Below are 11,192 nucleotides of genomic sequence, written 5' to 3' on the forward strand. Positions count from 1 at the left end.
GATCACATCATAATGACAACACATTAACAAGAAAATGATCATAATAACAACACAACCTGCTTACGGCTTAAATAATCCTACAAGCCTCCTCCACTTTAGCTGATCAAAAGAAGAAATGTTCTATACTCCCCTCGTCTAATCTTTTGATCAGCTAGTTATTGGGTTGTCGTTCAATCTTATAAGTGAACTTAACTGCACCCAAGTTAACTGGAAATCAAAAAAGAAGAAAAACTAAACTAGAAATCAAAAGTTATACCAAATTCACCCTCTCGTGTAGCCCAGGGGGCAAAGGATGTACCCGTAATAACAAGCAACACTCGGGATATTTATTTTTTTAAAATTGTCTCAAAAACAAAATAAAGTTTCATTTTTTAGGTGTGCGACTTTATTTCCTTCCTAACTTTTTACTTCCCCACTCAAAACTATTACTAAGCTAGTCTTCCTTGTCTTTCTCCTAGAAGATCTCAAATTCAGTTCTCATTCCTTTGCTTCTCTTTTAGGGTTTAGTTTTCGCAGCCATTAAAAACCTCAGTCGATTTTCGTATCTCTTTCTGTTTTCTTTTTTACCTGAAGGATCGAGAAATCAAAGAAGTGTTTGTTTTTCTCGATCTTAAAGGTAAATCATAATCAAAATGATCCACTCAATTAAACATTCTTCGGCGACTCTTCCCCCTTCTGATCTTATTCGGCAAAGATCAGTGATTACGCAAAACCCAAGGTTTTTATCACTTCCTTCACTTTCAAAATCTGTGATCACAGCTAAAAAACCCTTATGTATTTCATCGATTCAAAGACTTGGGTTTTCAGAATTATCAAAGCCTAGAAAGCCTATAATTCAATGCAAAGCTGCTGAATCTGATGAACCTAATTCATCAGCTATTGATGATCAACAAACAAAATCAGTTGCAGCACAGAAAATGAAAATCAGTATTTATTTTGCTACGTGGTGGGCGTTGAATGTTGTTTTCAACATCTATAATAAGAAAGTTCTTAATGCTTTTCCATTCCCATGGCTCACTTCTACTTTATCACTTGCTGCTGGATCAGCAATCATGTTGATTTCATGGGTTTTCAGAATTGCTGAAGCACCCCAAACTGATTTAGAATTTTGGAAAACTCTCTTTCCGGTATGTAAAATTGAAAAAGTAGGTATTTTTGGTAAAGGGTTGTAGTATTATCAATGGAATATATAATCTTTCTGTATGTGTGTTTTTTTCTTTCAGGTGGCTCTTGCACATACAATTGGGCATGTAGCAGCAACTGTTAGTATGTCAAAGGTTGCTGTGTCATTTACTCATATTATCAAAAGTGCTGAGCCTGCTTTCAGTGTTTTGGTTTCTAGGTTCTTGTTGGGTGAAACTTTCCCAATGCCTGTTTATCTTTCGCTTGTCCCGATTATCGGTGGTTGTGGACTTGCTGCTCTTACTGAGCTCAATTTTAATATGATTGGTGAGAAATTTACTTCCTTCTTGGTGAACAATAAAAAGTTGTGACTTTTGATTTGTACTTTGAACATAAATATCTTGGTTTCATTCTAGGGTTCTATACAATTTGATCACGGGTTGTTGTTTTTTAGTGTAAGGGCGTCTTTGTCATTAATTCTTTTGTTGTGTTTGTTCCTGTGTGTGGGGAAGCAGGGGCTGCTGTCTAAAGTTTTCTGTTTTATCTGTTTTTCATTTTAATTTTACATGACTTCCAAATCTGATTTTCATAGATGTTTTCATTGATGTTAAGGTTTTATGGGGGCGATGATATCGAATTTGGCGTTTGTATTTCGGAACATATTCTCGAAGAGAGGAATGAAGGGGAAATCTGTTAGTGGGATGAACTACTATGCCTGTCTGTCTATTTTGTCTCTTGTAATTCTAACACCCTTTGCAATTGCTGTGGAGGGTCCCCAGATGTGGTCAATTGGTTGGGAAAATGCCATAGCCCAGATTGGTCCCAATTTCGTATGGTAAGCACGAAAATTTGCAACTCTCATTTTCGTGTTATGGTTGGTCTGAAACTAATGGTTGTTGTACTAGTTTATACTCTTAACCTTGTTTGTGCAGGTAACTGCTTTTTGTTGAACATCACCTTACATTTGAAGTTTTAGCTTAGTTAGCTTAAGTTTGTTGTTTTGGACCACTCATTTCTAACCCATAACTGCACTCAAATGTACTTATTTGTAGAAATAAGAATTTTCTACAGTATTTAGCTTTACTTGATGTATCTAAAGTATTATTTGTCGATTTTTCTCCAATTTTGAAATGCAATATTCTTGCTTAAGAAATTCTTATTGGCATATTGTAGGTGGGTGGCAGCTCAGAGTGTATTTTACCACTTATACAATCAAGTGTCATATATGTCCCTGGACGAGATCTCACCCTTGACATTTAGCATTGGAAACACAATGAAGAGGATATCTGTCATTGTCTCATCTATCATCATCTTCCGCACGCCTGTGCAACCGGTCAATGCCCTTGGTGCCGCCATTGCGATTCTTGGAACTTTCCTCTACTCTCAGGTTAACTCTCTTTCAGTTCTCATATGATCATTTTTTTAGGATAAGCATTTGGTCTTCATCTTTGAATATGACCCCCCAGACCTTTTTTGTGGCTTGGATTATCCCATGATGACTGCCCCTGTTTTTCTGCTGAATTACCTAGCTACATATACAGACAAAAACCTTATCTACATATATATGTAATCGTTGCTTGTTTCTGATACAAATCTGTGTAGTTGTGTAATCAAGCCGTGTTACCTATTGGAGGATATTAAAATTGAAATCTGAATGAAGGATGAAAATCTTATTCCGGCCTGAAATAGTCTGAGGAAAATCTAGCTGACTATTGCGTTTCCATGTAGACATTTTGGTATAGTATCAATGTACCATATAGAGAAAAACAGTGTTTCTATTTTAATTTGAAAGAAGCTGGTTTTGGTGTTCAGTGAAATTTGGGAGAACAGTTTCAGTAATGCTTAATCAACTTGACAGCTCATTTATATTTCGAGAGCATAACAAAAAATTCGTTCTGTGTTAGGATTTGGGTTGTTGTTTAAAACAATACAGACGGAGACTAATCTAGTGTTTATAAGGTTGCCGAGTTATATAAAATTCCTGGAATAGTTATATAGTTGTCACTACTGTTCTTCGACCTTCATGATAAACGGGTTCATGGAAGGCCAGCCAATTATCACCCGCTTCTAGGCCAACCAATCTGACAAGGTTAAGGTGTTAAGGTCGCTGGCAGTATAAATATGTTAAAATCACACCCATGAAGAAGACCTTGATGTCTGCTATAATGATGTTTCCTTTTGTATGCCTTTCCCTCAAAACACTAACCGTGGTAGCTACAGTAAAATAACTGGTACCAAAATGCTCTTTGCTCTTTTACAGAGAAGCCGAACTGAATTGGTTGTTTATTTGTGACTGCTGTTTTGCAGGCTAAGCAGTGAAGGACATAGAGAGAGCAAGGACTTGGACTTTATCATGTAATGTATATATAATCAAAAGCGGCAGAGACACTACGCAAGATGAGAATGTGCACAGTTCCTGTTTTGAAGCTCTGAGAAGCATTCCATTTTGGTTGATTTGGAGCAGCAGTAGATCGTCGTGTTGTAGATATAATAATAAAGCAAGTAAATGGTCTTTTACAGATGATATGGTAGAAAAATGGTTTTTCTCCCTTCACTTGTTTTGGGGTTTTCCCCATTTGATAATTTAGTTAATAAGAACAACCTTCTGGATTCGTGTTTCTTAACCACTATTGTTCTCATAATCTGAATATTCTCATCTTCTGGCATGCCACGGATTGTGCAATCATACGACTTGGTGAAACTGGGGAGTGGGTTTCCTTGACTTTGGTCTCTTCATTGCCAAACTATATTTGCGTAGCATGCGCTGACAAAACGTGGCCACCTTATGTATACAGTAACGATGCCATATGGCACTCAAAAAGGATGTACCCTGTAAATGAAACCTGACTCAACGACGAGCCTCTGCCCTTGCTGCAGATATTTGAGCTGCAGACAAGCCTTTAGCTTCATGCAAGTCTCAAAATGTAGTCAAGGTAAAATCTAACAGATATTTATCATATGGAATCGGATGGAAAACAATACAGAAATGGCATATGCTTGTTAGGCGTGAGCCCACACTTAGTGCAGGGCGTGGGTGGTAACTTTTGGTGATGTCCCATTGCATTTATAATCTAATGAAATGCTCTTAGAGCGTCCACAATGGACGACTAAACCCAAATATTTGGTCCAGTGGATAGGCGTAGTGGGACGGATCATCGATCAAAATTTGATCAAAGACTAAAATCCAGACCAAATTTGGTCGGCGACCAAGACCAAACCCAAATATAGTCGGGCGTTTATATAGTCCACACCCCGTCACTAGGCGGACGTATAGTCCACGTCCCACCCCAGGCGGACGTATACTGCACGCCTGTTTTTTTCTTTTTTTTCTTTTGTGTGGGGCGTGGTTTATACCTCCGCCCCACTCTTTAAAACTTTCAAATGCATGGGGTGGGCTTAATACCTCCGCCCCATTTTTTTATTTTTTTTTTTATTTTGTTTTTTGAATCTTTCTGCACCGGGCGAACGTATAGTCCCCGTTCCACACCAGGCGTTGGTATAGTCCATGCCCCACACCAGGCGAACGTATAATGTACGTCTGACCAAATTTAGTTTTTCCACCGTAGCGTCACACTCACACACCAGACTAAACTCAAAAATTGGTCCTTTTTCTCTCTTTGGTCTTTGGTTATACTCGCACCACTGCAGTTGCTCTTAACCCCTTTTAGTTTAGTAATGTAAGTTTAGTGTTAGAAGAAACACTAGATAGTAACCCGTGCTCATGCTTTTCTTTTTTTGTTCGATTATGAATTTTTATTGTGTTGCCTTTGTGACGCATTAGCAGCCGTCTATTGTTTCTTTTTCGGTGCCCACCAAGTAATTCTCTAAAATAATGGATGAATGAAATGCTTGGAAGAATGTTTCATTTCCATTTCCGTAGTAATGTTTAATTAAAACTGTAAGATTGTAAAACCCAGGCTTCAAAAAAAAAAGAAAAAAAGGAAATAAAATTGTTGAAAAATACTGTCAGCACTCAGTACATCAATTCAACCGTAGCAGATTCAATTAAAAAAAGTGAGATGTAAAAGATTTGATATGTAGGAAAATAATCCAATTCTAATCGTACTCTTCACATCTCAGACTCTGAGACCAAGTGGTATATTCAGTGGGTAATAAGTAATAACTAATCCTATCATTTGGAAAGACGAAGAAAGACAAGTGTAATTAAAAGCAAACCGTATTAAGCAGACTATTTTTCATTAAAATAATTATTGATAACAGATACAAATAGTTCACTCCACATTAAAATTCTATTATAAGGTTTAGACAGGAAAGATACCCATTATGTTTGACATCCTAATGGCTGGCATCTTCTTCCTCACAGAACTTGGTGTAACCCTTCGGATCTATTAAAAAGTCAAGTTCATCTAGTCTTGATGGTTTCAATTTGATTATCCATCCATCTTCATAAGCCATAACGGCTTGAATTAATTTAACAACATAAAAACATAGGCGCTGTTAGGATGTGATCATTGAGCCTCTGTCTTTGAGCAATGTTTGTGCTGTCCAGTTTTGTCAACAATGTTGAACAAACAACGTATTTGAGGGCAGTGGGTCACATCCGCTTGTTTGCGATGATGTTAACGAAACTGTCATATACCGTGTAGAAATAGCATTTGAGAAGAGATATAAGTAGTACTAATAAAACAAATAACATTGGCCTATAATATTAGAAGAGATATAATAAGTAGTAATTACAAAACCATGGGTGTTCAGTGAAACTTGATATTGACCTTTACAATTTCAGCATAAACAGGGATGTCGATGTCACTTGTTTCCTTCACACTCTCGACTGCTTCAAATCCCATTCTCTTTGTTACTACACCACCAGTTTCAAGTAGCTCCACAGACACTACCTTTCCCAAGTGATCCAAACAATGCCAAGCCATCCACTAAAGCAATTTTTTACAAAAATGCTAACGGGATTTGGACCTTGGTCTAATCTGTACATATCTCATTAAGCATATGTCCTGGCCCAATGGCATTAAGAGACCCTTTTTGTCTGAGTAATACAGAGGCATGCACCGTTTTGCATTGTCAGTTGTAAATTTACTATAATATTAGGCATACCAAAAACTTTCAAGGCATACAAAATAGTTTTCCCATCCTAGGTGATCTTATAAGGGATGTCTATTGGGTAGTTCAATTACCTATATACCCTTGAACTTAAAATCAAAAAATAAACTATCCTAAACATCTCTTCTTCTTCCTCTAGCTAAACCTCCTTCCTTTTCTCTCAGATTTTTTTTTCATCACTGTAATTAATTATCGATTCGTGAAAATTCGATCATCGGTTAAATTGAACTATATAATGGATCGACAAAGAAAAAAGCAAACGTCAGGTGTTCTAAATCCTCTTCCAATCCATGAATTAAAGAAGAAGAACCAATTGAAGATGAAGGTGTAAAAACTATAATTGAACCGGAAATTGAATCGGAAATTCAACCATTTGAAGCTCCAAATACTAAAATGAGGATAATAAGGTATTCCCTACAAACCCAGTCTTTTATTTGTTGTTTTTCATGGATTGAATGGGTTAAATTGCTAAAAACTTAGGGATTTTGACGGTTATAGTAGCGGGTTCGGCTGATAATTGAGTTGAGTTTTGAGCCGAACTGTTCTTGAAATTTCTCCCTGAAAGTGTCTATGAACAGTTCGGCTAAACCGTAAATGTCAATTTCTAGCCGAACCCCAAAATGTGTATTGAATACGTCCCAGAACAGTGCCAGGTTCGTCTAATACCTTGCAAACCTTCCCGGCCGAACCTGAGAAGTGAAATTTACCCCAGGTGGTTGCCAGGTTCGGCTGACTCGATTAGATCACTTTCAAGCCGAACCTCTCTCTGTAAACACTTCGAAAATATTGATTTGCAGGCTCTAGGTTCGGCTAGCTCGTGTTATTGAGTTATCAGCCGAACTTTCTCTTTGCACACTCAAGTTTTTCGATCTTGTTTTGTCCATAACTTTTTCGTCCGATGTCGGAATGACCTCATTCTTTTTGCGTTGTGTTTGTCTTTTCATTCTCTTGAAGTTGAAGATAAGATCTAATTGATTTTAATGAGTTTAATATGGACCTTGGTATCCTCCATATTTATTAGTCTTGTACGTGCAATCCAATATAATAACTTGTGGGAAGCATAGAGCCAATTGGGCGCATTCCGGGTGGGCAAGGAAAAGGTGTGTGACTACGCTCACAAATCATTTCAAACCGATCCCATCGGCTTTGTTGTCCTTTAACTAGTACACAATTTATCTTCATCGCGTGTTCCTCAAGCCAATCCAGAACTTCTGGTTTAGTTTTCCATATCTACGTTCATTCCAAAACAAGTAATTTGTATGAAAAACTTTGGAATATTCCGACAACATTAAGGTAAACAAAAGGTTCTTACATACCAAATCATTTTGGAAGTGATCCTTGGTATCCTCGTGAATTATGTCTACTGGATCAGGTTGATTTTCCATGGGTCCAAGCACAATCTACAAAGAATATCACAAGGTTAAACACTAGAAATGGAATATAATAACAAGGTTCGGCGCATTCGATAATCACATTATGTGCCGAACTATAAACATTTACAGGTTTCGGCTTATACGATATCCTCAATATATGCCGAACCACGAACAATATTTTAACCCAAAAATTAACAAATTCATGTTCGGCTCAGACGATAATCATATTATGTGCCGAACCTTGAACATAAGAGGTTTCGGCTTATACGATATCCTCAATATGTGCCGAACCACGAACAATATTTTAACCCAAAAATTTACAAATTCATGTTCGGCTCAGACTATAATCATATTATGTGCCGAACCTTAAACATAAGAGGTTTCGGCTGATACGATATTCTCCATATGTGCCGAACCAGTAACATATTTCAACCCAGAAATTAAAAAATTATGTTCGGCACATACGATTTTGGATATGTATGCCGAATTAGTAATGATTCTATTCCAGGCTATTCAAGATGTTGTTCGGCTTATTATGAAACTTTCATATAAGCCGAACTAGTGTCTAGCAAAAGGGTTGGAATTGGAAATTATAGGTTCGGCGCATGCAGTAAACAGATTCAGTAAGCCGAACCGTTCATCAATTGGTAGGTTCGGCTCATAGATGTGAGCCGAACCTCAACCTGTTTCGCCGAACCATGATTCAAAAAAAAACTTTTGATAATTGAGAGCTATAAAAGTGAGATTAAGTATAGGATATAAGTGTACCTGTGTATTAGAAGCATTGGGTTCCTCATCAATGTCTTCATCATCAGGATTTGGCTCATAAAAATCATCATCTTGAGTTTGTGTTTGAGTTTGAGCTTGAGTTTGAGTGGGTGTAAAATCATTCTCATAATCTAAGAAATCAGCCTTTTGGGAATCATTGGTGTAGTTGATGTGCATTTTCCTAGGTTTTTTAGATGATATATGACCCTCCTCATCCTCCATTGAATCAAGAATTAGAATTTTCTCACTTTCTCCTTCTCTTTCTCTCCTTTTTAATCCTCAAATTTTTCATCTAAACAACTCTTATAATTCTGAAAATTATTTTAATCACTAAACAAAATATTTAATCACTAATCAAGATTATTAACACTAATACGTTAAGGGCAGATTTGCCATTAAAAAAATTTTGGGTGAAGGGGTTATCTGATTTTGCTATTTCACAACCTTTTTTGTCTTCATTCAGTATGTCTTGGAAGATTTTGGTATGCCAAATATTATGGTGGGTGCATAATGAAAGCATTGATGTACAGAAGTACCCGTGTATGGTCTGTAATGCACTGTGATCAAACTTCTGTGAAACCTCATAGGTGTTCGTACTTCTTTGCAGTTGTGTGCAAATATTTCGTGCTCATACTCACTACGAATTCCATGCGATCAAACTTCTACCAAATTTTAAGTCCTATGGCCCAAAGTTCATAGGTGTTCATACTTTTGTGGAAGCACATGGAAGAGTTTGAGCATGAGCGACTGGTGAGTGCATTGTAACTTTAGTCTTCCCCAATTCTTAAGCAAATTGCACCCAGAAACGCTATAAAAACTTTAGATCCTCAGAGTCCTGTTTTGTATCAAAACAGAAAAAACAAAAATATATAACTTGACTAATGGGTAGAAATTATCACCTTGATAACCAAAGTAACCCTTTTTTAACCATGTTCTTGCCTGTGCATATCGATGATTTTGCTCCTTTGATTGTTACTTACAAAGAGTCTGGTACATCAGTACATGTACTCCATATAGAGTTCACATACATGTATTCCATATTCCACACCTGTTTCAATCTTAAGCCATATTCGATTAAGCCATAACTTAAAAATGGTCATTTAACTGCTTTCATTAGTCACCATACCAAGAAGTCATCCTAGGAGAAGTTACTAATCTATCTCAACATCATACAAATTTATCAGTCATTCCCATCTGATGACAAATACATCATAAAAAACATTGATATAATCCCTTGCCTTAGAATGCATGTGCTAACTGATCTTCTGAATTCGATTTATCCCCGGTATGTTGTGGAGTCTTGTGCAAATGCATCATAATTATGTGGTTTGGGTCTGTACTCCTTGTCATCTGTACACCCGTATCAAAAATTCAAAACAAACAAAGAAGAAAAAACAACTAAAGTATTTGTGAAACTACTCCCAAATGAAGAACACAAAGCACAATCTTTCTTCTTTGTTTCTTGGCCAACCAATACAAAAGATCTCCTATATAAAAGAGTGTGATCCTAAAAGATAAATATAATCCAAGCAAATATCCTAAGCTAGGTAACAGTATATGCCCCATATCTCCTAAGATGGGCAAGATATTATACAGGATACAATGCCAAATATATTACAAGATACAATGCCAAATATACCGAGAATATATTTGGCTAATACGCCCCCTCAAGTTGGAGCATGAAGAGTCGAAATGCCCAACTTGAGAAGAAGAGATTGGAATTGTTTACGACCCAAAGCTTTAGTGAGAATGTCAGCTAGCTGAGAAGCAGTATGAACATAAGATGGAGCTATAGTACCACGAAGAAGTTCATCACGCACGAAATGGCAATCAATCTCGATATGCTTGGTTCTTTCGTGAAAAACAGGGTTGTTAGCAATGTGCAAAGCAGCCTGACTATCACAATGAAGAGGAACCGGTGTAGGGTGCTTTATACCAAGGCTCCGGAGTAAACCTTTTAACCATATAATTTCACAAGTGGTAGAAGCCATAGCACGGTATTCGGCTTCAGCAGAAGATCGAGATATCGTTGTTTGCTTCTTTGTTTTCCAAGAAATAGGAGATCCTCCCAGTAAAACAAAATGTGCAGTAAGGGACCGACGACTGAGAGGACAACTAGCCCAGTCTGCATCACAATAAGCATGAAGAACAAGATAATCAGATCGAAGGAGAATACCTTGTCTAGGACTACTCTTTAAGTAGCGAACAACACGCAAAGCAGCATCCCATTGCGAGTGAGTAGGACGTTGCATAAAAAGAGATAAAATATGAACGGAGTAAGAGAGCTCAGGTCGTGTGATAATAAGATAAATCAACCTTCCCACCAGACGCCTATAACGAGCGGGGTCATCCAAAAGCTTGTCTGACGCAAGAGCCAATTTGTGATTTTCCTCCATCGGAATGCTAGAAGGTTTAGAACCAAGAAGACTTGTCTCAGTTAGAATGTCAAGAGCATACTTACGTTGACATAGAAAAATCCCTTGTGAACTCCGAGCTACCTCAATACCAAGAAAATATTTCAATTTTCCCAAATCCTTCATATGAAAACACTTACAAAGATAAGTCTGAAACTTACGAATAGCAGAGCTATTATTTCCAGCAATAACCAGATCATCCACATACACAAGAATGTGCAGAATAACACCGTGTTTCCGATATACAAATAAAGAATGATCAGAAGCACTGGTAGAAAAGCCATATGAACGCAAAGCGGTTTCCAACTTTGCGTACCAGCATCGTGGAGCTTGTCGTAAACCATACAGGTATTTACGCAATTTGCACACTTTGCCAGACAAACCATTACTAAATCCAGGAGGTGGTCGCATATATACTTCCTCATTCAAATCACCGTGA

The 11,192-nt window shown here is 37.3% G+C and overlaps 1 protein-coding gene across 1 annotated transcript; it reads left to right on the forward strand.

Moving 5' to 3' along the window:
* The first annotated feature begins 376 nt into the window (after window positions 1-376).
* On the forward strand, window positions 377-3,788 carry LOC113287883 (glucose-6-phosphate/phosphate translocator 1, chloroplastic-like). The gene is made up of 5 exons (XM_026536756.1): window positions 377-1,127; window positions 1,224-1,449; window positions 1,735-1,957; window positions 2,296-2,509; window positions 3,430-3,788. Exons 1-5 carry the CDS (start codon window positions 633-635, stop codon window positions 3,439-3,441), a joined length of 1,170 nt encoding a protein of 389 aa, XP_026392541.1. The 5' UTR covers window positions 377-632; the 3' UTR covers window positions 3,442-3,788.
* The last annotated feature ends 7,404 nt before the right edge of the window (window positions 3,789-11,192 follow it).

Source organism: Papaver somniferum, chromosome 6 (genome assembly GCF_003573695.1).
Source record: "Papaver somniferum cultivar HN1 chromosome 6, ASM357369v1, whole genome shotgun sequence".
NCBI classification, from domain to species: domain Eukaryota; kingdom Viridiplantae; phylum Streptophyta; class Magnoliopsida; order Ranunculales; family Papaveraceae; genus Papaver; species Papaver somniferum.